The 25,837-nt window shown below is 35.3% G+C and overlaps 2 protein-coding genes, 1 long non-coding RNA gene and 1 pseudogene across 3 annotated transcripts; 1 reads left to right on the forward strand and 3 right to left on the reverse strand.

The window, feature by feature from the left end:
• Window positions 1-507: 507 nt before the first annotated feature.
• LOC129871325 (pentatricopeptide repeat-containing protein At5g62370-like) lies at window positions 508-3,769 on the reverse strand (annotated as a pseudogene).
• Window positions 3,770-12,672: 8,903 nt separating this feature from the next.
• LOC129904942 (uncharacterized) lies at window positions 12,673-13,194 on the forward strand. The gene is made up of 2 exons (XR_008770532.1): window positions 12,673-12,756; window positions 12,897-13,194. It is a non-coding gene; the product is annotated as an uncharacterized LOC129904942 (long non-coding RNA).
• A 97-nt stretch (window positions 13,195-13,291) lies between these two features.
• LOC129904940 (FAD synthetase 1, chloroplastic-like) lies at window positions 13,292-18,105 on the reverse strand. The gene is made up of 4 exons (XM_055980351.1): window positions 15,852-18,105; window positions 15,057-15,192; window positions 13,986-14,161; window positions 13,292-13,899 (listed from the first exon to the last, which is right to left on the reverse strand). The coding sequence occupies exons 1-4, from the start codon at window positions 15,871-15,873 to the stop codon at window positions 13,373-13,375; spliced, it is 861 nt and encodes a 286-aa protein (XP_055836326.1). The 5' UTR covers window positions 15,874-18,105; the 3' UTR covers window positions 13,292-13,372.
• Window positions 18,106-18,267: 162 nt separating this feature from the next.
• LOC129904939 (pentatricopeptide repeat-containing protein At5g62370-like) lies at window positions 18,268-21,439 on the reverse strand. Its single transcript, XM_055980350.1, has one exon. The coding sequence runs from the start codon at window positions 21,344-21,346 to the stop codon at window positions 19,220-19,222; it is 2,127 nt and encodes a 708-aa protein (XP_055836325.1). The 5' UTR covers window positions 21,347-21,439; the 3' UTR covers window positions 18,268-19,219.
• Between the last annotated feature and the right edge of the window lie 4,398 nt (window positions 21,440-25,837).

The raw sequence follows: 25,837 nt of genomic DNA on the forward strand, positions 1-25,837 counted from the left end.
AAAAATTGTAATTTATAGTTCTTACAGTATATTTTTTTAATATCTAATTATTAAATTAAAATATTAAATTAATATAATCTAACTTAATTTTAAAGGTTAATTAGATTAATTCTCAAGAAACGAAATATTATAATTATTTTGGATTTGACTGATTAGTTGGAATGTGGTGGTTACCAACTTATGAGGCATAACAACAAACCATGGCATAAACATTATGATCGTTTGGTGAGGTATTAAAGAAAATAACATATGAATTAATTTTGGTATTATTTAGTTTTTATGTAATAGCTTTTTAACCTATTTATAACTCATATATTATATTCAACATTATTTTTATACATAATAAATCATAACATTAATAATATAGGATAATATACATTCTATTCTGCACTATTTTTATTCAAATTCACTCTACTGATTTAATGCAACAAATCAAACAATCAATAGAAATAATAATAATAATAATATAAATAAATAATATCAATATCAATATTACTAATACACTATATTTCAATACTATTAAAATACATCCTACCAAATAACTCCTAAAATGTTTAGAACATTTGCATTTGATTAAATGATTGAAATTCCAACTAACATATGGTATATTCGCATTAAAATCCCCCTTTATTATTTGTCCATTGGTATATTATCCTAAAATAAGGGAACATTAATAATTCTCAATTACATTGTTGGCACTAGTTGGCACAAGGTTCCCATACTAAATGTTTAGGTCAATTCAATGAGTGCATATGTGTCACTTACATATTTCTTGGGCAAAACCCATCGGTATAACCTTAAAGTTGATATCAACTTTCACTTAGATACATCAACTAGACTTTGCTCATTTTAAACACCTCAAGTAAGACTCCGATGTGTCATTTTGACACTTTTTTGACAATCACCAAAATATACTAAGTGTGTGTGATATACTCGCTTGACGTGGCAAAAATGATAAATTAAATAAAGACACGTGATATATATATATATAATGACTTTTGAATAATGACTTTATAATGACTTTTGAATTAAAAAAATGACCAATAATTTGATGACACGTGACATTTTTGAACAAAGTCTAGTTGAGGGGTCTAAGTGAAAATCGGTGCCAACTTTAGGGGGCCACCGATGAATTTCGCCTATTTCTTGCCACTCTATTATTACAACCCAGTGAAATCACACAACGAGGGGTCTGGAGAGGGTAGAGTGTACGCAGACCTTACTCCTACCAAGGTAGGACGACTGTTTTCTGGAGACTCTCGGCTCAATAAAAGCATAAAAAGATACCAGATAAGGCTAAGAAATATTAGGTCACTTGATGGGAAAGGGCTTGTTCCACAGAGAACGTATGAAGAATCTAAGGAAATGTTGTTCCGTCTACTTCATCAGAGTGCTATGTTGCCTAAGGAAATTGGTTTGGAAATCTCAGTTAGCTCTGGTTTGGAAATCTCAGTTAGCTCTCAAGGAACAAATAAAATATCTTGCACTTTGGGTGATAAAATAACTCTCTTCACTTTGTTTATCAATCAAAGTGCAAGATATTTTATTTGTTCTTGAGAGCTAACTGAGATTTCCAAACCAATTTCCTTAGGCAACATAGCACTCTGATGAAGTAGACGGAACAACATTTCCTTAGATTCTTCATACCTTCTCTGTGGAACAAGCACTTTCCCATCAAGTGACCTAATATTTCTAGAAACGCCACTGACCAAAATAATATAAGTTACCAGATCTCGCTCAATCTCACTTCTTTCCATCAAATCAACCAACTTAAATGCAAATTCAAACTCTCTCTTCCTTAAGAATTGTTTTCTAAGTGAAGTATGAAGAACAGTATTTGGCATGAAACCCTCTTCTATCATTCTCCAGAAAACTCCAAGGGCCTCGTCTATTCTCTTTTTTCTACCCAAACACCCAATGACGGAGTCATATATAGCAACACTAGGTTTCAATCCACTCTCTTCCATTTGGTCCAGAACTTCTAGTGCTGATTGTATGTCACCCTGTTTACAGTATTCATTTACCATAATCAAGAATGTTGCTTGATTTGGAACTTGACCTTGATCTTGCATAACTTCAACAAGAAACTTGGCATCCTCATGTAGTCCCTTTTGGTAAAGGCACTTGATCATGGAATTATAAGCTGACAGTGAAGGCTGAAGAGAAAGGGTTGCCATCTTATCCATGCAAAGCTGAGCAGAATCAAGTTCTCCTCCTAGACACAAAGCAATCATGTATATATTGAAAGCAACACTAGCCAGAGGTAAGTTTCTTGCCACAATTTCTCCCAAGAGACAATCAATATCAAACATGATATCTGAAGTAACTTTATGACTGGTAGGTCTAGGGATGTAAGAGAGGTCAATACCACAACCGTTCTTGGCAATAGCCAAGCAAAAATGTGCGTGCTAAACTAATCTCTGACCCTTTTGGATGATTGTTGATCAAGGTAAAAAACAGAACATGGTCAGGAACCAATCCAGTGTACAACATCTTCCTGTATAAGTCATCTACTTTTGCTGACTGATTCTCTTTATAAAGTGCAGAGATTAAAGCAGTATAAGAGTGACATTTCGTGTTTGTAAACCCATTTATCAGTGTGTTGTAAGTATACTTATCAGGTTCACAACCCAACTTGAGCATTCTGAGAAATACCAACATAGCCGTTTTCATTTTCTGGGTCTTGGAATAGCCATTGATGAGAGCTGTGTACATGACTTTATCCAAAACAAAACCATAAGACTCCATATCCATGCTCAACAATTGCGCTTCCTCAACTCTACCTCTCTTACAAAACGAAAGAACCAATGTTTTAAACAAATGAACTGTGGGCGGTACCCCTCTGTCACACATTTCATCAAACACACAGAGAGCTTCATCCAAGTACCCACGGAAGCACAAACCATCAACTAACTTATTGTAACAACTGAAAGCGCGTAATACATCAGCATTAATAGCTTTCACAAAAACATCACATCCATCCAAGATTCTACCTTGGCCACAAAATCCCTTAATAAGCTCATTACACGTGCTACTGCAAGGCATCGAATTCATATCCACAAGTTTATCGACAAGCAACTTAGCTTCCTCCAGTTTACCCAACTTACAATAACAAATCACCATGGAATTTAATAGAAAATGGTTCGGTTCAATACCTCTGTTCAAAATGCAATCTACATAAACAACCTCGGTCTTGTGGGTTTCTCCAGATGTCACGAGTTGCCGAATTAGAAAACCATAGTTAGCTGCGTCAGGCTCAACTCCACGAGAAATGGAAAATTCAACAGCAGAGATAGCTTCAGAGACTGATGGGCATTGCTTGATGATTCTCCGAATCACTTTCCGAGCTGAATCGAACAACCCACGAACTATTAAATTCTCTGCAAGTGAAAAACACGGTGTCTTGTGATTTATTAGGGATGTTGCTTCCGAAGGTAAAGGGCAAGTTGTTAAAGGTCTCTTTGTTCTTGAGAGATGGAAGTAACATCCCAAATAAATCACAAAACACCGTGTTAAAGGTCTCTTTGTTCTTGAGAGATGGAAGCACAGCCGAGTGTGCAGTCCAAGTCTATGCTTGGTCATTCTAGAATGGAGAATGGCGTTGTCAGGAGGAAAGAGGCGACGGTGATTATGGTTTTGACCATGAGACGGTAGAGGGAGTGACAGCGTCTTCAATTAGGTCTTCTTTATTGTCTGCGCATAGCAAACTGCACGCCTTTTTTTTTTAGGTCAAATCCTCTTGCCACTCTATTATTATGACAAATTAATATAATTAAATGTTATTATCAACCAATAAAATGGTTGTCCACTTTATAATGATGGATGGTCCATTTACTTTTTAAGTGGGTAAATTGTTAATTAATATTTTTCTTCACTTGTAAATATGACTATAAATATAGCCTTAAACTTCAATATAAAAACACACAAAAAAGAGAATTACTATTACTCTCTCTATATTACTACTCTCTCTATATTAATACTTATATATATATATATATGTGTATTCTCTTGCTCTTCTTCCTTTATAAAATTGTCAAGTTAGTTAATTTATAACACGTTATCAGCACGAAACTCTAATTTTTCAGAAAATTAACTTCTATATCAGGTATATCTACTAAAGAAATTTAATTTTTAAGTTATCTTTGTTACTTTTAAATTAATTTTCATCATGTCAAACTTGTCAAAATTGGAATTTGTGGCACTTGATATTTCTGGTAAAAATTATTTGTCATGGGTACTTGATGCTGAAATTCACCTTACCGCTAAGGGTCTTGGTGATGCTATAATTGAAGGAAATATAGCATCAAGTCAGGATAAAGCACAGGCTATGATTTTCCTTCGTCATCATCTAGATGACAGCCTAAAAATGGAATACTTGACAGTGAAAGATCCACTTGAATTGTGGAAAGACTTAAAAAGGAGGTATGACCACCTCAGGGCAACGGTATTGCCAAGGGCTCGTTATGAGTGGATGCATTTATAGTTTCATGATTTTAAAACCGTAATTGAGTATAATTCTGCTGTATTTAGAATAACTTCCCAATTAAAATTATGCGGGGAAACTATAAATGATGAGGACATGTTAGAAAAGACATTAACTACTTTTCATGCCTCTAATGTAATATTACAGCAGCAATATCGTGAAAAGGATTTTAAAAAATACTCTGAATTGATATCATGTCTTCTGGTGGCTGAATAACATAATGCCCTTTTAATGAAAAATCATGAAGTCCGTCCCACTGAAACTGCTCCGTTATCGGAGATAAATATGGTAAAGACACATGGTCAGTCTGAAAGAAGATAAAATAAAAATTATGGCCACAATAATGTGCGTGAACGTGGCAATGACAGAAGACGATTAAATAATCGTCGAGGTGGTGGTCAACATAAAAGGGAGAACAATATCAGTTCTCAAAATGGCCCTTCAAGAAGTAGCTGTCATCGTTATGGCATGAAAGGCCACTGGAAAAATGAATGTCGGACGCCTGAGCATTTTGTAAGACTTTATCAAAATTCTTTCAAAAGAAAGGCAAATAGAGGTGGTGCCTCTTCTTCTAATGCTCGGATAGAGTCACACTTAGCGTTCGAAAATAATGTTGAGGCAAGACCTTTGAATAATGATAATATTGAAGCAAATCTGGCTTTAAGAGATGATGATTTTAATGACCTCAATGATATTACTCATTTGGAGGTTGAAGATTTTTTTAAGGATCTTAATTGATGCTTAATTTCATGTTTTTCAATATGTTGTCAGTTTTATGTACTTTGAATTATCGTGTTTTTACGTTTATGTATTTGGAAGAAAAAAAATAGGGCCACATTTTTATGATAATTGTATATTGTTTATTACATTATGCTATTTTACAATGTTGTAATTAATTACTATTAGTGTGCTATTATTTAATCTTAATATTATATTGTTACTAAAAATAATATTCGCCTTATTTAATGTCATTATACTAATTGTTTATTCTTGTTGATGTTTTAGACATTAATAATTTATAATGATTGTATTATTTTTGTCAATAAACAAATTATCTATACATGATGAATAATATTATATTAATGTTCTATAATATTTTATATTTGTTTTTAATACTTACGTATAATATTTATTTAAGGTTAATAAGTATATAATTCGATAAACTAAATTATTGTAACATTCATCATAATTGAATCATATAATTTTTTTAAATTCTAAATAACCATAATTTAACTTTTAAAAAAAGGACTTATGTTTTTCTAGCAAAATTGTTACTTATTTTATTTCTTACAATGCATTTTTATTTTATGAAGATAAATAAATTTATCAGTCTTCAATTGGATTCAAGATGAATAATGGAGATATGTGTCTTTTGGATAGTGCCACAACTCATACTATATTAAAAGAAAAGAAATATTTCTGTCATTTGATTATGAAAAAGGCTTATGTCAATACAATATCTGGTAGTACAAAATTAATTGAAGGCTCTGGAAAAGCAACCTTATTAATACCTGGAGGAACGATATTAGTAATTGATAATGCATTATATTGTAATAAGTCTCAAAGAAACTTGTTTAAGTTTCAAGGTTATTCGTCAAAATGACTATCATATTGAAACTACAAATGAAGGAAATGTTGAATACCTTTATATTACTACAATAAATATGGAGAAGAAAATTGTGCACGAAAAATTACCTGCATTTTCTTCTGGGTTGTACCATACAAATATTGGTACTGTTGAATCGCATGCCATTGTAAACAAAAGGTTTACTGATTCTAATGATTTTATCATTTGGCATGACCGATTAAGCCATTCCGGTTATAATATGATGCGTAGAATTATTGAGAATTCACATGGACACACTTTGAAGAATCAAAAAAAAATTCAATTTTAGGAATTCTCTTGTGTTGCTTGTTCCCAAGGAAAACTGATTATCAAACCATCAGCAACTAAGGTTGGGATTGAATCTCCTGCGTTTCTGGAACGTATACAGGGTGATATATGTGGACCAATTCACCCTTCATGTGGACCATTTAAATATTATATGGTCTTGATAGATGCATCTACAAGATAGTCACATGTGTGCTTATTATCAACTCGCAACATGGCTTTTGCGAGATTGTTAGCTAAAATTATAAGGTTAAAAGCACAATTTCGAGATTATGCAATAAAGACAATTCGTCTTGATAATGTTGGTGAATTCATATCTCAATCATTTAATGATTATTGTATGTCGGTTGGAATAAAAGTTGAGCATCCGGTCGCTCATGTACATACTCAAAATGGTCTAGCAGAATCATTGATTAAACGCCTCCAATTGATAGCTAGATCATTGCTAATGAGGACAAAACTTCCTATTTCAGTATGGGGGCATGCTATTTTGCATCCAGCAGCACTTGTGCGCATAAGGCCAACAAATTATCATGAATTTTCTCCATTACAGTTGGCGTTTGGACGGGAGCCAAATATATCCCATCTTAAAATATTTGGGTGTGCGATATATGTCCCAATTGCTCCACCGCACCGCACAAAGATGGGTCCCCAAAGAAGGTTAGGAATATATGTTGGGTATGAATCTCCTTCTATTATAAAATATCTGGAACCTATGACTGAAGATTTATTTACGGCAAGATTCACCGATTGTCATTTTGATGAATCAGAATACCCAACATTAGAGGGAGAACATAAGCAGTTGAAAAATGAGATAGATTGGAATTCATTGTCACTATCTCATTTAGATCCTCGAACAAATCAATGTGAGCAAGAAGTTCAAAAGATGATTTATTTGCAGAATATTGCAAATCAACTGTCAGATGCATTTACTAACCTTCCACGGGTTACTAAATCGCATATCCCAGCTGCTAATGCTCAAGTTCGAGTTGATGTCCCAGTAGGACAACTTGTTCAGGCAAATGAGTCTAGGCCACGCTTAAAACGTGGAAGACCATTTGATTCCAAAGATAAAAATCCTCGAAAAAGGAAAGAAATAAATGATCAAGATGATCATAATTTGGAGGCGAGTGTTCAAGAAGAGCCCAGAGATACAACAAATGGTGATACCACCAACGAGATCCAAGTACCTGAAAATAATGAGAATGAAGAAATCTCAATAAGTTATGTATCGATAGGAAAACGGTGGAACCGAAATGATATTGTGGTCGATAATATTTTTGCTTATAATGTTGCCATTGAAATAATGCAACAAGATAAGGATATTGAACCAAAATCTGTCGATGAATGCAGACAGAGAAATGATTGGCCAAGATGGAAGGATGCAATTCAAGCAGAGTTAACTTCACTTGAAAAACGTGAAGTTTTTGGATCAATAGTTCGAACACCTGAAGGTGTCAAGCCAGTAGGGCACAAATGGGTTTTTGTGCGTAAACGAAATGAAAAGGGTGAAGTCGTAAGATATAAAACACGACTTGTAGCCTAAGGTTTTTCGCAAAGACCTGACATTGACTATATGGAAACATATTCTCCTGTGGTGGATGCAATTACTTTCAGGTATCTAATGAATTTGGCAGTTCATTAAAAGCTTGAAATACACTTACTGGACGTGGTCACTGCCTATTTATATGGCTCATTGGACCACGATATTTTTATGAAAATTTCCGAAGGGTTCAAAGAGCCTGAAGCATACAAGTATTCTCGAGAAAATTGCTCAATAAAACTTCAAAAATCCTTGTACGGGTTGAAACAATCAGGGCGAATGTGGTACAATCGTCTTAGCGAATATTTTCTAAAAAAGAATATAAAAATGATCTAATTTGCCCTTGTGTCTTTATGAGAAGGTTTGGATCTGAATTTGTCATAATAACAGTATATGTTGATGATTTGAATATTATTGAAACTCCGGAAGAACTTTCAAAGGCAGTAAAATATCTGAAAAAGGAGTTTTAAATGAAAGACCTAGGAAAGACAAAATTTTGTCTTAGTCTACAAATTGAACATTTTACAAATAGAATATTTGTCCATTAGTCAACATATACTGAAAATATTTTAAAGAGATTTTATATGGATAAAGCACACCCATTGAGTACCCCAATGGTTGTGAGATCTCTTGATATTAATACAGATCCATTTCGACCTTATAAAAATGATGAAGAACTTATTGGTGCTAAATACCATACCTTAGTGCAATTGGTGCATTAATGTATCTTGCTAACAATTCTAGACCAGATATAGCTTTCTCAGTAAACTTGTTAGCAAGATTTAGTTCTTCCTCAACACGAAGACACTGAAATGGAATTAAGCATATATTCAGATACCTTCGAGGTACCATTGATATGAGATTGTTTTACTCAAATAATTCCACATCACAATTGATCGGTTATGCAGATGCAGGATATTTATCTGATCCCCATAAAGGTCGGTCACAAACAGGCTATTTATTTATATGCGGTGGTACAACTATATCATGGCGTTCAACAAAACAAACTATGATTACCACTTCCTCAAATCATGCAGAGATAATAGCCATTTATGAAGCAAGTAGAGAATGTGTTTGGTTAAGATCAATAACTCAACACATTCAAAAAATATGTGGCCTTTGTTTGACAAAAGACGCTCCAACAATATTGTATGAAGACAATGCTGCATGTATAGCTCAACTGAAGGGAGGATACATCAAAGGAGACAGAATAAAACATATTTCACCAAAATTCTTTTTCACTCATGATCTTCAAAAGAAGGGTGAAATAGATGTCCAACAAATTCGTTCAAGTTACAATTTGGCAGATATGTTCACCAAAGCATTGACATCTTCAACCTTTGAGAAAATGAGATACAAAATTGGAATACGTCGTCTTCGAGATATTAAGTGATATTTTCATCAGGAGGAGCAAAATACGCGCTGTACTCTTTTTCCCTTAGTCAAGGTTTTGTCCCACTGGGTTTTCCTGATAAGGTTTTTAATGAGGCAGCACTCAAGGCGTATTATCAGATGTGTGTACTCTTTTTCCTTCATTAGGCTTTTTCCCACTAGGTTTTTCCTAATAAGGTTTTAACGAGGCACAACATCTATGGATGTTCAAAATAACAATGTATATTATTTTATTTTTTGTAAACTTTTAACGAGACACATTTCTCGTGGACATCCAAGGGGAGTATTATCAACCAAGTAAAATGATTGTCCACTTTACAATGGTGGATAGTCCATTTACTTTTTAAGTGGGTAAATTGCCCACTAATATTTTCCTCCACTTGTAAATATGGCTATAAATATAGCCTTAAACTTCAATGTAAAAACACACAAAACACATAAAAGAAGAGAATTACTATTACTCTCTCTATATTAATACTTATATATATATATATATATATATATATTCTCTTGCTCTTCTTCCTTTATAAAATTATCAAGTTAGTTAATTTATAACAAATGTATTATATTAATTTTCGATGAAGCTATCCGCAATGATGCTGATATTTAAGTTAAAAATATGAGGTAGTCAGTAAATATCATTATCATCGCTGATAGCTTCACTGAAAATATTTTTTTTGAGTTGATCTATTGAAAGCAACCTCTTTATCTTACACAAGGTAAGGCTCAGATCTGCATATATTCTACCCTTTTCAGACCTCACTTATAGAAATCATAAATTTCAAATCTTAGATTCCGAGAGCAACAATGAAAATGAAAGAATTATGAGCCAAGAGAAAGGATGAAATGCAAATTTGACCAACTTAGTTTGAGAAGCAAAGACATGACCACCAATTCATCATGAAGAACATAAAGAATAAGTATCTGCATTCTGTAAAATTCATTACCCCTGAGAATGTTAAGGGACCATTGGAGACAAAAAGTAGAAAACAAAACTGTATCTTAACAAATTAACAACACTCATTTTTCTCAAAAGCATCTTAACAAACATAGCTGGAAAAAGACCTTAATCTATCCCTTGCTGGTCAGATTCATCTAAACACAGACTTAAGTTTCTGATAATATCAAATCCATATTTACAATATGCACTATATTTAGGTCATTCAGAAGCATAACTACAACTAGAAATGCCAAAAAAGAACAGAAGGAAGGACAGTAGCTATCTTATTCTCTTTGCAGACTTTCATGTCTGCAAAGTATTCAGAGTAACTTTCATTTGCAGAAATGGTTCATCTTAGCAAAATGCAAAATTTAAAGTAAAGAAGCTAGGAGGATCTCCCTAGGAACAACAAACTCAAGCTCTTAAGGATATCAAAACACCATGTAGATTAGCTAAAACTGGCCAGCAGAAGTTCCTCAATCTAACAATATCTGCTGGAATAACCGAAATCTTGATTCAAGTAGCAAGAAACACCAGATGCGAATAGACAACGATCAAGCAATATCAGCAGGACTTTACAAGAAGATCCTTGAAAGATCACTGGAGCCCTTATACTTGAAAAGGACCATAAATAAGTAGAAAGAACAGCCCCTTCCTATTGTCAGGAACAACTTGAAGGCCGACATGAGAATCATAGCTTTGGTGGAGAAAACCTGAAGGAACAGGACAGGAGAACACAATCTCATTGCATAATTCACAGCACCATCTCTTTACCAGATATAGCCGAGTGTGTAGGATATCTTCCCATCTTTCAAAGAAAGAACTTTACTTCAGGAAGTACCTTTAAATACCATTCTTCTCTGAAATACTTCATAAGCTTGTCACTGGATCATGAGGGACAAAGAGGTATAGAAGTAATAAGTTGAGCATCAATCATTCAACAATCTTTTTTAGAAAAACTGAGAAATCTCTGAGTGCCAGTAGCACACAGTTCGGAAGTCGTGGACAAGGGGCCGGGCCCCTTACCCTTCTCCACTTAAATACAGAATCTGTAACGTGTGCCTAATCTACCCATCACGTGTTGCACTCTTACCACTAGACCAAAGCCATGGGAGCAGTCTTTCAATAAGATCTCAGTGTCATTCAAATTGTGTAGAGTTCGATGCAGCACAATAGGATCACAGCCTCAGGCCCTTTGACCTTATAGCAAGTTGCATCCTTCCAACACAATGTTACACGAATAAACAGTTATAACTGATAGGGTTCCAGTACATGGTTAGCATAATACTATGTCAAATAGGATTCTTAGCTATTCCCGCATCTTCTACCTTAGTCTCTTAAGTCTAGACCCATTACAAAGGAGTAATGGGTGTTGTGAATTCTATAATCTATACATACTAATTAAACTTTTAGATCTGCCTTCAGTCATAAATTCATACCTGCTTGCAAGATCTCTAGATTGAAGCAATGAGGTTACAGGACCCAGGCGACAAGTACGTAGATTCAGGGTTGCATCATCCCAAGATTTGGAGTTGGGTTTCCTTTCATGACCTCTTTAGGCCCACCAAAAGTTCCTATATATGCTTCAAATCAAATCATAAGCCAGAAATACATCTCCAACAATGGCAGAAGCTGCTCTTGGCAGCACACCACCTTAAATCTAAATTTATCAAGTATTACACTGAACCAAACGCCACAAAGCAAGATCCTTTTGCATTAAGTAGGTCGAGGATCATCCTTCAATGTGCAGCTTCTAATATATGGTCACCACATATGAAACACAAGTTGTTAAACAAAGGAGACACGTGAAACACATAGCAGGAAACAGTTCGTACTTGAGGAAGGAAAACCCACTTCTCCTTCTGGACCATACAATTAGGTGCACCGACAAAATGGATGGAGATCATTGAAGAAACAGTTGTCCGCTATCGAGCTTCTCCCTTATCTCACCATAGTGGCATTCTGCTAACAATTTACCAGTTTCAATGGCAATAGCTTAGTAGACAATGCCTTGGCATACCCACGAGATGAATCCAAAAGTGGCACAGCAGGAACCCAAATATCAAGGACCTTGTATAACAAGACCATCCCTGCTTCCAAAGAAAAAATTGAAACTATGCTTTCCTGAATTTAATATATGAAGATCTGTAGACTTCCAAGCAACATTCATCATATTCTACAATCCCTTCAAATTATTCTCTCTCTCTAAATTAACACACCACAGCCTAACACATCGGTTCCACCTTTATACATGTCAGAATCTAGACATTAGTTTGGTCTTCTGCAGTTATCAAAGAACACTCTTAAAGATTACTGCAAGATCTTTTATCCGTGAAACAAAGCATTCCAGATGACCACCCACTTGATGATGATGATGAACAAGATTTGCAGAAGCAGCCACGGAATGGTAATGAAAATCAGGTAAAACCACTCTAGCATGAATGAGAGAGAAGAAGTCTACAAGAAGCACTCCTTGTAAAGTTTCAAAACATGCTCAAAGCCTCAAAGTAAGTAGTTATAGACACATTTCATTCACTACGGTTGGAGAGTAAACTAATTTAAAAAAAGTGCTCCTTTTCTATAGTTATTTAAGATTTTAGATGAGACGAAACATCTTGTAAATTAATATGTGCCTCTCCTTTAACAGTTCAAAGTTTTAGACGAGATGGTTCACACATTTCAACAATTACAAATGAATTGAAGGAAATGGACTTCAAGCACTAAAGATATTATCGGAAAGGTTAATAGCCAATCAAGTATGACATGATTGTAATCAAGGGATTGTCACTAATTAGAACAAATACAAGAATACTCGAACAAGGAAAGAGAAACAGTAACCATGTTGTCAACCAATCTACTTATAGTGATAGAACAAAATCCATTATGTATGGTAATGTTCAAAAGTATTTCATAATGATATTTGCTATTTTGTTGCCCATTTATCATCTCGATTCTATTCATACTAGCAGATTCTTAGAAATTAGAATATCAGTAAATTCAGCTATGTCCCCGCCAAAAGAATGTGAAATGAACAGAAAGGTATCGCTTAAAGAGAATCATACTCATACTTAAAGACTGAAGGACATTCAGAAATGGTTGCACTAACGAATTATAGGGAATGAATTACAAAATTTGAACCCCATCTAACTCTGGACTACCAAATTCAATACCTAATATCTTTAAGTCTTGAGAAGTAACACAGGAAAAATTAGCTACCTCATAGAATTCCAAATGAATATCTGTTGTATCAACAATTACTCTGCAGGGCATATCATTCTTGTCAATCAAAACTGAACAATTCTCATAAAGACCTTCCTTGGGTGCAAGATTCAACAAACAAGACTTTGGAGCTGACAGCCTATTTCTCTCACTAGTAAACCTTTCTTGGTCTTCCATCATTAAAACAAGACGATGGTTGCGACCTAACAGCTCTGACACATATTTCATGTCTCCCTTGTCAAGGGCATACCTAACACGAGTAGATGATGCTTGCCCTCTCTCCTTTCCGTCATTAGAGTTTAAGGCTCCAGAAATTTGATTTGTGTCCATGACAGAATTGATTATATAAGCCTCTAATCCATACTCTTCACAGAGCTTCACAAGGTCCGATGCATCACCAGCAGCTCTATATCCAAAACGATAGTTCTCGCCTGAGATCATCAAGATATCATCATCTTTTAATCTTTTGTTCGTTTATATTGGAATCTCTATGTCAAGTTAGGATGTTACAACATACCAGCAACAACTCCTCGTACTCCCAGCTCTTTGGACAGCTTCTCCACAAATTGACAAGGCGTAAGATATCGAACTTTTGAAAAATCTATCTGGAGTTCCCTTGGCATTACATTACCGCAATAAGGAGCCCAAGACGAAAGAATCCTTTTGCGATCACATTCAGCAACAATGGGAGCCCTGTGTCGAAAATATACACATGATCACAAAGATTATTTCTCATTTCATGATGTGGCATTTAATAAAGACAACTAACCAAAAAAGGAGCTTCTCAGTATGCTTGAGTAAGGTTAGGAGGATACATTCAACAGATTTTAAACACCTTCCAGCTTCAAACACCAAATTTTCTAAACCGTGACTAATCCTATATACAACTTGAGTAGAATAAAGTTTGAAAATATTTTATTTTCAAGGAGAAAATCAAGATTGTGTAACATGTTGATAAGGACATCCTTTGAATTTTTAGATGAAGGACAAGATTCTGCAAAAAAGCTACAATGAATCATCACAAACTTTTACTTGTCTCTAAAAACAGTGAAGAAAAGACGAGAGAACATTAACTTAAGTTTTCCTGTTGGAAAATATACTGATGCGGAGATTGATTGATTGATAGATTTTTTTATTTTATCCTTTTCATTAAAACTTAAATGAACTAAAAATGTAGGGATACATTTTCTTCCTTCTTTGCACATATTCTGATCGATCATCCTATTAACAGAAACTCCTAAACTCAAGAATGCTACCTAACAAAATCTAGTGCTTTGGAGAAAGAGCGTCAACAGGGTCCATAGAGTTCTGCTAAATCAGAGGAGCTAGGGTGGAATATTTCTGCAGATTAAGACTCACACACTTAGAGAATGCAAGATAAAACTCCCTGAATGTGATAATCCTCTTTCCTTTTGTATTTTCAGAATTTAAAGTTGATCCTGGGTACTATTATAGGATTGGGTGTAGCAGTGAGAGTCGAGTCGAAGTTCGTCCTTCTCTTCTTTTCTGGTATTTCGAGGAGATAATATTTCTCTATTTAACATTCTATGGCAGTAGAGTAAAAGATAAGAGACAACAGAAGTTATACCTCGGTTCCCATCCAAGTACTTCCGCCATTCCAACAAATGAAAGAAGAAACGGAATTCCTCTCTTTGCTGCTTGAATTGCAAGCTCGCGGTGACCAATATGGAGTGCATCAAACTTCCCCAGAGCTACTATCCCACCTATTGAAGTGAAAGTAATAATTGAGAATTTACACATAAATCATATCCACAAATCCTCTATTTTCTTCTCATTTACAACACAATTATAATAAGTGGAATTGAAACTCTCTTTTATTTCTTTGATGATAAGCAATTATCAGAACTGAAACTTATTAATTGAAGAAAGTAATTGTAGGTCCTAAGTAAATTTAGAATAAACTTGCAGATTGACCATTCAACTATTCACAGTTAGACTACCCCTGATCTTCTTATACAAAAGTAGAGTTATTTTTATGAAGTAATTGTTATATTGACTGGCATCAAGATGTGCTGAACCAGTACAAAGGAAAAAAGGGAAAGCTCCTAGATACAAAAACCTATCGATAGAGAATTAAGCCATTTCTCTAAATGAGAAAAAGGTTTGGCTGTTAAGCCAAAGGCAGGGAGCTAATGAAATCTACAAGAGGAATAACATCATTTACTTTGGCTAAATTGCTCCAGCTGAAAAGAAAGATCAAACATAAAGTAACAAACTCCACCCATTTAATCCAACCAAAACAGCCCCTAATCCATAAGTCTCAACAAAGCAACAAACAAGTTTATAATGCTACTTCCTCCGTTCTAATCCGTTAAATCTCTAAACAAGCTTGTTAATAAGGAAAAAGGAACCTCAATCTTACCTTCAGTGTAAAGCAACCACATCAATACACTCCTTCGCTGATTTTGAGCTCAAAGTGAAGACAATGCAACGTGCAACGCCTTTCTCTTCACGAGCTTTGGAATTTAGAACTCGGATTTGGGTCAAAAATGACTTCTTAGCCTAGAAGTTCTCTCTCTCTCTCGATATGATGTTCTGGTATGAAATAGAAGAAATAAGGCTGAAATTACCCCTTACATGGTAAGAAATATGGGCCTGACTCGACTTGGAATCGGGTTGGGCCGAATTTTCTGTCCATGTTGACCCTTCTGCCTTATAATGTCCATAACTTTTTATTCCAATGTCATATATAAGCCCATGACCTATGTTGGAAAGGTATTTCAATTATCTACAACTCTTAATTGAGGAGTTTTCCCAAATTTCCAAATTCTGATCGGTTTATGGCCTCCCGAAGTCAGATCACCCGAAAAAGTAACAAAATAAAAAATATTTTTTTTTCTTAAAAAAAATTTGGGTGTTACATTTGATGTACCAGCAACTTTGGAAATTACTTAGTTGTTTTAAATGTATTTTTAGAGTGCATTCCAGTGATTTCAGGAGTTGTGTCGGGATAAATAAAAATCTTAGTAGTTACAACCATTTTGAAAAATTAATTTGTGTGTGTTTCAAGAAACTTTAGAGTCTATTTCGGGAGTGGATAGAACCAGAATATTTGGTAAGGAGACCAAGGAGGATGCCCAACGTATCGAGTTAGATAGAGTTGAGGGATGAGGACCTAGGATTGGCTTTTAACCAAAGGAGAATATGGTTTCGTCAAGCAAGCATGCCAAGCTACATAGGCTCTACACCATAATAATAAAATAAGAGTAAGTTAAGACCAACATGCATTGTTCTTCAGAGCAGAGATAGGAGTTGAAATCCCATCAAAACTTTATTTCTTACACAAAAATAAAGTAAAAAGTATATCGAAAGAACATGTCTGAAGTATTAGCAAAACAAATTGATGAAAGAATGGAAAATATTTCTCTTTGTGATGACTCATGTATTGGAGCATATTTCAACAGTTTTCACAGGGTTTTTTAAGTTGTGATACTAAGGGTTATTCTTTGACCTTGCAGTATAACTGAAGACTGACGTACACAGATTGCAACACATATAAATATGTACACTAACAGAAATGGATAAATCTTGTTACCTATTTCCACATTTGCATGAACTAGCACACTCTGAAAGTTGTAGGGATTTTGGGTACTGTAGGTGTTTTAAGGTTAAGGAGGTAAGGCGTGTTGATAGTAGGATGAGCAGGGGACGAGCGACCGGATCCGATGAGATTCCGGTGGAATTTTGGAAGAGCACTGACAAAGCGGGGATTGAGTGGTTAACAAGGCTGTTTAATGCTATTTTTTAAGACGGCTAAAATGCCTAACGAATGGAGGTGGAGCACAATGGTCCCATTGTACAAGAACAAAGGTGATATCCAAAATTGTAACAATTACAAGGGTATCAAATTGCTAAAGCACACTATGAAAGTTTGGGAGAGAGTGGTGGAGATAAAGGTGAGGAGAGGGGTGTCTATTCCCAAGAATCAATTTGGATTCATGCCGGGGAGATTGACTACTGCAGCAATTCACCTTATGCGGAGACTGGTGGAGAAATATAGAGAAAGAAAGAGGAACCTGCATATGGTGTTCATTGATCTGGAGAAGGCTTATGACAAAGTTCCGAGAGAGGTCCTTTGGAGGTGTTTGGAGGCGAAAGGTGTCCCAATGGTGTATATTAGGGCGATAAGGGACATGTATCATGGAGCCAAGACTCGGGTTAGAACGATGGGGAGAAGGGGGGATTCGAATCCCTTCCCAGTAGAGATGGGTCTACATCAAGGATCGGTGCTAAGCCCGTTCTTATTTGTCGTGATGATAGATGAGCTGACACGACATATTCAGGATGAGGTTCCATGGTGTATGCTATTTGCGAACGACAAAGTACTATTTTGGAATTGAAATATTAAATTAATATAATCTAACTTAATTTTAAAGGTTAATTAGATTAATTCTCAAGAAACGAAATATTATAACTATTTTGGAATTGACTGATTAGTTGGAATGTGGTGGTTACCAACTTATGAGGCATAACAACAAACCATGGCATAAACTATGATCGTTTGGTGAGGTATTAGAGAAAATAACATATGAATTAATTTTGGTATTATTTAGTTTTTATGTAATAGCTTTTTAACCTATTTATAACTCATATATTATATTCAACATTATTTTTATACATAATAAATCATAACATTAATAATATAGGATAATATACATTCTATTCTGCACTATTTTTATTCAAATTCACTCTACTGATTTAATGCAACAAATCAAACAATCAATAGAAATAATAATAATAATAATAATAATATAAATAAATAATATCAATCTCAATATTATTAATACACTATATTTCAATACTATTAAAATACATCCTACCAAATAACTCCTAAAATGTTTAGAACATTTGCATTTGATTAAATGATTGAAATTCCAACTAACATATGGTATATTCGCATTAAAATCCCCCTTTATTATTTGTCCTTTGGTATATTATCCTAAAATAAGGGAACATTAATAATTCTCAATTACATTGTTGGCGCTAGTTGGCACAAGGTTCCCATACTAAATGTTTAGGTCAATTCAATGAGTGCATATGTGTCACTTACATATTTCTTGGGCAAAACCCATCGGTATCCCCCTAAAGTTGACATCAACTTTCACTTAGATACCTCAACTAGACTTTGCTCATTTTAAACACCTCAAGTAAGACTCCGATGTGTCATTTTGACACTTTTTTGACAATCACCAAAATATATTAAGTGTGTATAATATACTCGCTTGACGTGTCAAAAATGATAAATTAAATAAAGACACGTGATATATATATATATATAATGACTTTTGAATAATGACTTTTGCATTAAAAAAATGACCAATAATTTGATGACACGTGACATTTTTGAACAAAGTCTAGTTGAGGTGTCTAAGTGAAAATCGGTGCCAACTTTAGGGGGCCATCGATGAATTTCGCCTATTTCTTGCCACTCTATTATTACAACAACAACCCAGTGAAATCACACAACGTGGGGTCTGGTGAGGGTAGAGTGTACGCAGACCTTACTCCTACCAAGATAGGACGACTGTTTTCTGGAGACTCTCGGCTCAATAAAAGCATAAAAAGATACCAGATAAGGCTAATATTAAGATATAAGGCTAAGAAATATTAGGTCACTTGATGGGAAAGTGCTTGTTCCACAGAGAAGGTATGAAGAATCTAAGGAAATGTTGTTCCGTCTACTTCATCAGAGTGCTATGTTGCCTAAGGAAATTGGTTTGAAAATCTTAGTTAGCTCTCAGGAACAAATAAAATATCTTGCACTTTGGGTGATAAAATAACTCTCTTCACTTTGTTTATCAACCAAAGTGCAAGATATTTTATTTGTTCTTGAGAGCTAACTGAGATTTTCAAACCAATTTCCTTAGGCAACATAGCACTCTGATGAAGTAGACGGAACAACATTTCCTTAGATTCTTCATACCTTCTCTGTGGAACAAGCACTTTCCCATCAAGTGACCTAATATTTCTAGAAACGCCACTGACCAAAATAATATAAGTTACCAGATCTCGCTCAATCTCACTTCTTTCCATCAAATCAACCAACTTAAATGCAAATTCAAACTCTCTCTTCCTTAAGAATTGTTTTCTAAGTGAAGTATGAAGAACAGTATTTGGCATGAAACCCTCTTCTATCATTCTCCAGAAAACTCCAAGGGCCTCATCTATTCTCTTTTTTCTACCCAAACACCCAATGACGGAGTCATATATAGCAACACTAGGTTTCAATCCACTCTCTTCCATTTGGTCCAGAACTTCTAGTGCTGATTGTATGTCACCCTGTTTACAGTATTCATTTACCATAATCAAGAATGTTGCTTGATTTGGAACTTGACCTTGATCTTGCATAACTTCAACAAGAAACTTGGCATCCTCAGGTAGTCCCTTTTGGTAAAGGCACTTGATCATGGAATTATAAGCTGACAGTGAAGGCTGAAGAGAAAGGGTTGCCATCTTATCCATGCAAAGCTGAGCAGAATCAAGTTCTCCTCCTAGACACAAAGCAATCATGTATATATTGAAAGCAACACTAGCCAGAGGTAAGTTTCTTGCCACAATTTCTCCCAAGAGACAATCAATATCAAGCATGATATCTGAAGTAACTTTATGACTGGTAGGTCTAGGGATGTAAGAGAGGTCAATACCACAACCGTTCTTGGCAATAGCCCGCAAAAATGTGCGTGCTAAACTAATCTCTGACCCTTTTGGATGATTGTTGATCAAGGTAAAAAACAGAACATGGTCAGGAACCAATCCAGTGTACAACATCTTCCTGTATAAGTCATCTACTTTTGCTGACTGATTCTCTTTATAAAGTGCAGAGATTAAAGCAGTATAAGAGTGACATTTCGTGTTTGTAAACCCATTTATCAGTGTGTTGTAAGTATACTTATCAGGTTCACAACCCAACTTGAGCATTCTGTGAAATACCAACATAGCCGTTTTCATTTTCTGGGTCTTGGAATAGACATTGATGAGAGCTGTGTACATGACTTTATCCAAAACAAAACCATAAGACTCCATATCCATGCTCAACAATTGCGCTTCCTCAACTCTACCTCTCTTACAAAACGAAAGAACCAATGTTTTAAACAAATGAACTGTGGGCGGTACCCCTCTATCACACATTTCATCAAACACACAGAGAGCTTCATCCAAGTACCCACGGAAGCACAAACCATCAACTAACTTATTGTAACAACTGAAAGCGCGTAATACATCAGCATTAATAGCTTTCACAAAAACATCACATCCATCCAAGATTCTACCTTGGCCACAAAATCCCTTAATAAGCTCATTACACGTGCTACTGCAAGGCATCGAATTCATATCCACAAGTTTATCGACAAGCAACTTAGCTTCCTCCAGTTTACCCAACTTACAATAACAAATCACCATGGAATTTAATAGAAAATGGTTCGGTTCAATACCTCTGTTCAAAATGCAATCTACATAAACAACCTCGGTCTTGTGGGTTTCTCCAGATGTCACGAGTTGCCGAATTAGAAAACCATAGTTAGCTGCGTCAGGCTCAACTCCACGAGAAATGGAAAATTCAACAGCAGAGATAGCTTCAGAGACTGATGGGCATTGCTTGATGATTCTCCGAATCACTTTCCGAGCTGAATCGAACAACCCACGAACTATTAAATTCTCTGCAAGTGAAAAACACGGTGTCTTGTGATTTATTAGGGATGTTGCTTCCGAAGGTAAAGGGCAAGTTGTTAAAGGTCTCTTTGTTCTTGAGAGATGGAAGTAACATCCCAAATAAATCACAAAACACCGTGTTAAAGGTCTCTTTGTTCTTGAGAGATGGAAGCACAGCCGAGTGTGCAGTCCAAGTCTATGCTTGGTCATTCTAGAATGGAGAATGGCGTTGTCAGGAGGAAAGAGGCGACGGTGATTATGGTTTTGACCATGAGACGGTAGAGGGAGTGACAGCGTCTTCAATTAGGTCTTCTTTATTGTCTGCGCATAGCAAACTGCACGCCTTTTTTTTTTAGGTCAAATCCTCTTGCCACTCTATTATTATGACAAATTAATATAATTAAATGTTATTATCAACCAATAAAATGGTTGTCCACTTTATAATGATGGATGGTCCATTTACTTTTTAAGTGGGTAAATTGTTAATTAATATTTTTCTTCACTTGTAAATATGGCTATAAATATATCCTTAAACTTTAATATAAAAACACACAAAAAAGAGAATTACTATTACTCTCTCTATATTACTACTCTCTCTATATTACTACTCTCTCTATATTAATACTTATATATATATATATATATATATGTGTGTGTATTCTCTTGCTCTTCTTCCTTTATAAAATTGTCAAGTTAGTTAATTTATAACACGTTATCAGCACGAAACTCTAATTTTTCAGAAAATTAACTTCTATATCAGGTATATCTACTGAAGAAATTTAATTTTTAAGTTATCTTTGTTATTTTCAAAATTAATTTTCATCATGTCAAACTTGTCAAAATTGGAATTTGTGGCACTTGATATTTCTGATAAAAATTATTTGTCATGGGTACTTGATGCTAAAATTCACCTTACCGCTAAGGGTCTTGGTGATGTTATAATTGAAGGAAATACAGCATCAAGTCAGGATAAAGCACAGGCTATGATTTTCCTTCGTCATCATCTAGATGACAGCCTAAAAATAGAATACTTGACAGTTAAAGATCCACTTGAATTGTGGAAAGACTTAAAAAGGAGGTATGACCACCTCAGGGCAACGGTATTGCAAAGGGCTCGTTATGAGTGGATGCATTTACAGTTTCAAGATTTTAAAACCATAATTGAGTATATATCCCATCTTAAAATATCATGAATTTTCTCCATTACAGTTGGCGTTTGGACGGGAGCCAAATATATCCCATCTTAAAATATTTGGGTGTGCGATATATGTCCCAATTGCTCCACCGCACCGCACAAAAATGGGTCCCCAAAGAAGGTTAGGAATATATGTTGGGTATGAATCTCCTTCTATTATAAAATATCTGGAACCTATGACTGGAGATTTATTTACGGCAAGATTCACCGATTGTCATTTTGATGAATCAGTATACCCAAAATTAGAGGGAGAACATAAGCAGTTGAAAAATGAGATAGATTGGAATTCATTGTCACTATCTCATTTAGATCCTCGGACAAATCAATGTGAGCAAGAAGTTCAAAAGATGATTTATTTGCAGAATATTGCAAATCAACTGTCAGATGCATTTACTAACCTTCCACGGGTTACTAAATCGCATATCCCAGCTGCTAATGCTCAAGTTCGAGTTGATGTCCCGGTAGGACAACTTGTTCAAGCAAATGAGTCTAGGCCACGCTTAAAACGTGGAAGACCATTTGGTTCCAAAGATAAAAATTCTCGAAAAAAGAAAGAAATAAATGATCAAGATGATCATAATTTGAAGGCGAGTGTTCAAGAAGAGCCCAGAGACACAACAAATGGTGATACCACCAACGAGATCCAAGTACCTAAAAATAATGAGAATGAAGAAATCTCAATAAGTTATGTATCGACAGGAAAACGGTGGAACCGAAATGATATTGTGGTCGATAATATTTTTGCTTATAATGTTGCCACTGAAATAATGCAACAAGATAAGGATATTGAACCAAAATCTGTCGATGAATGCAGACAGAGAAATGATTGGCCAAGATGGAAGGATGCAATTCAAGCAGAGTTAACTTCACTTAAAAAACGTGAAGTTTTTGGATCAATAGTTCGAACACCTGAAGGTGTCAAGCCAGTAGGGCACAAATGGGTTTTTGTGCGTAAACGAAATGAAAAGGGTGAAGTCGTAAGATATAAAACACGACTTGTAGCCTAAGGTTTTTCGCAAAGACCTGACATTGACTATATGGAAACATATTCTCCTGTGGTGGATGCAATTACTTTCAGGTATCTAATGAATTTGGCAGTTCATTAAAAGCTTGAAATACACTTACTGGACGTGGTCACTGCCTATTTATATGGCTCATTGGACCACGATATTTTTATGAAAATTTCCGAAGGGTTCAAAGAGCCTGAAGTATACAAGTATTCTCGAGAAAATTGCTCAATAAAACTTCAAAAATCCTTGTACGGGTTGAAACAATCAGGGCGAATGTGGTACAATCGTCTTAGCGAATATTTTCTAAAAAAGAATATAAAAATGATCTAATTTGCCCTTGTGTCTTTATGAGAAGGTCTGGATCTGAATTTGTCATAATAGCAGTATATGTTGATGATTTGAATATTATTGGAACTCCGGAAGAGTAATGGGTGTTGTGAATTCTATAATCTATACATACTAATTAAACTTTTAGATCAGCCTTCAGTCATAAATTCATACCTGCTTGCAAGATATCTAGATTGAAGCAATGAGGTTACAGGACCCAGGCGACAAGTACGTAGATTCAGGGTTGCATAATCCCAAGATTTGGATTTGGTTTTCCTTTCATGACCTCTTTAGGCCCACCAAAAGTTCCTATATATGCTTCAAATCAAATCATAAGCCAGAAATTGTAATGACCTTGAGGGTGATTTTCGAAAATTTGTACAAAACACGCGTGAACAGTAACACGCGTGAACAGTAACTTTTTGGGCAGAAAATGCCCCTTTCTTCCCATTTCAATATCTTTCATCATTTGTTTGAGTTCTTGAACTCCTTGAGGTGATTTGAGAAGACATTTTCAAGGCAAAGTGTTAGGTAAGTGATTTTTGACCTAAAACCTTCCTTTTTCATTAAATTTTTTAAGATTTTAACTCTTAAATTTTAGTTTCAAATCTCAAAAGTCTTTGTTTCTTCCCTAATCCGAATTTAAGGAAAATTGTGATTTCCAACTCGTTTTGAGATCTATTTTTATGGGTTTTTCAACCATGAGTTCCTTATTACCAATAGAATGGGATTGTTCAATAAATTTCCAGATTTGACCCTTTTCGAAAATAGTTAATTTTTGGACCATTTTACCCCTGGTTCCGAAACCTATCAATATGGGTGTCATTGGACTCCTTGTGACGTGTATGTTTCATTGTTGATAGTGGGTTCTCATTCCGGGCGCTGAATTCAAGAGTTGCTTGTCCGGTGGAGGTATTCGAGTGCGGTTTAGGCAATTGAGGTAGGTTTGACTATCTTTCTATGAGATTGAGATGGGGTAATTAGTCATTCATATGTTATAGACTTTGGGATGGGGTTGTAGTATGAGTTGAGAATGTTATATATATTGTGATGCTCGTGTGGGGGCTTATTTATTAATGTGTTGCCGTGTGGGGGTTTATTCGTATTACATAGCCCGTGTGGGGGGCTTATTTGTTATCTTATTTGCTTTGAGAGCATGTGATTTGTGATTTGCCTAAGAGAGAGGTTTTAGTATATTATTTGACTTGTGATGCCGCCTGAGAGATTGAGTTGGGTTTTTTTAGCATACTTGAGTATTGAAATATTATTGAGAAAGGGGTGAATATTTAAATGAAAGTGTGTTCTTCCCATTACTATTTATTGAGGGTGAATATAATGTGTAGGTTAAGTTTTGAGAACTTTGAACCTTATACCACATGTGAGTTGATTATTACTTCCATGTATATGTGTTTTGATGCATTCATCCTCATTCATCATATCATGAAACATGAGAAGTTGAGAAATATGGAAATTCTTTTTGAGAAAGAAAATGAAACACCTTTAAACCTTTGTATCTTGAATCCCTGATCGAGGCAGTTTTCCGGCAGGGTAGTGGATGCATTGTGATCCCTTGACCACGAGGAGGTGGCAATGATAATGAGATATTGTGATTGAGGTATATGGTCTGCGAGACCCCCATGGGTCCTGCTTGGTAGCACAACTCAGCAGGTGTATATGACAGTCTGTGCGACAGTCTTGATTCCATCGTACCACCACATCATTGCATCATCATATTGCATTGTATTGCATTGATATTTGTGTTGCTTGAATTATCTGGTTAATTGTGATTATGAGGTGTTATTATGGGTTTACTTTACTCGCGTCAATATATATATAAACTGGCGGCACCGATGCCGAAGTGGGACTTTTCTGTATGCAGGTGGAAGCGTTCCTTAGTTTATTTCATAGGTTTGATTAATTCCTTATACTCAGTCAGCTAAAACCTACTGAGTACATGTGAATTGTACTCACCCCTACTTTTGTGTCCCTTTTTGATGCAGATACTAGTCAGGGTACCCCACGTGGCAGTTAATATTCTAGCGGATTATGTATTCTCAGATTAGTGGTGAGGTTCCAGAATTCGGATCGTCACTAGTCTATCTTTATTTTTCAGTCTTTTGTATCATTCAGAGACTTATGTTGTATCTTCAGATTCGAACCTTGTATTAG

Source organism: Solanum dulcamara, chromosome 10 (assembly GCF_947179165.1).
Source record: "Solanum dulcamara chromosome 10, daSolDulc1.2, whole genome shotgun sequence".
NCBI classification, from domain to species: Eukaryota; Viridiplantae; Streptophyta; class Magnoliopsida; order Solanales; family Solanaceae; genus Solanum; species Solanum dulcamara.

Bases quoted from the DNA above. Each gene is read 5' to 3' on its own strand.
- LOC129904939 (XM_055980350.1), bottom strand. From the start codon at position 21,346: ATGACCAAGCATAGACTTGGACTGCACACTCGGCTGTGCTTCCATCTC.
- LOC129904940 (XM_055980351.1), bottom strand. From the start codon at position 15,873: ATGTGGTTGCTTTACACTGAAG. The intron at 15,193-15,851 runs GTAAGATTGAGG...TCACTTCAATAG, and splicing joins GTGGTTGCTTTACACTGAAG to GTGGGATAGTAGCTCTGGGG. The intron at 14,162-15,056 runs GTATAACTTCTG...TTTTCGACACAG, and splicing joins GTACTTGGATGGGAACCGAG to GGCTCCCATTGTTGCTGAAT.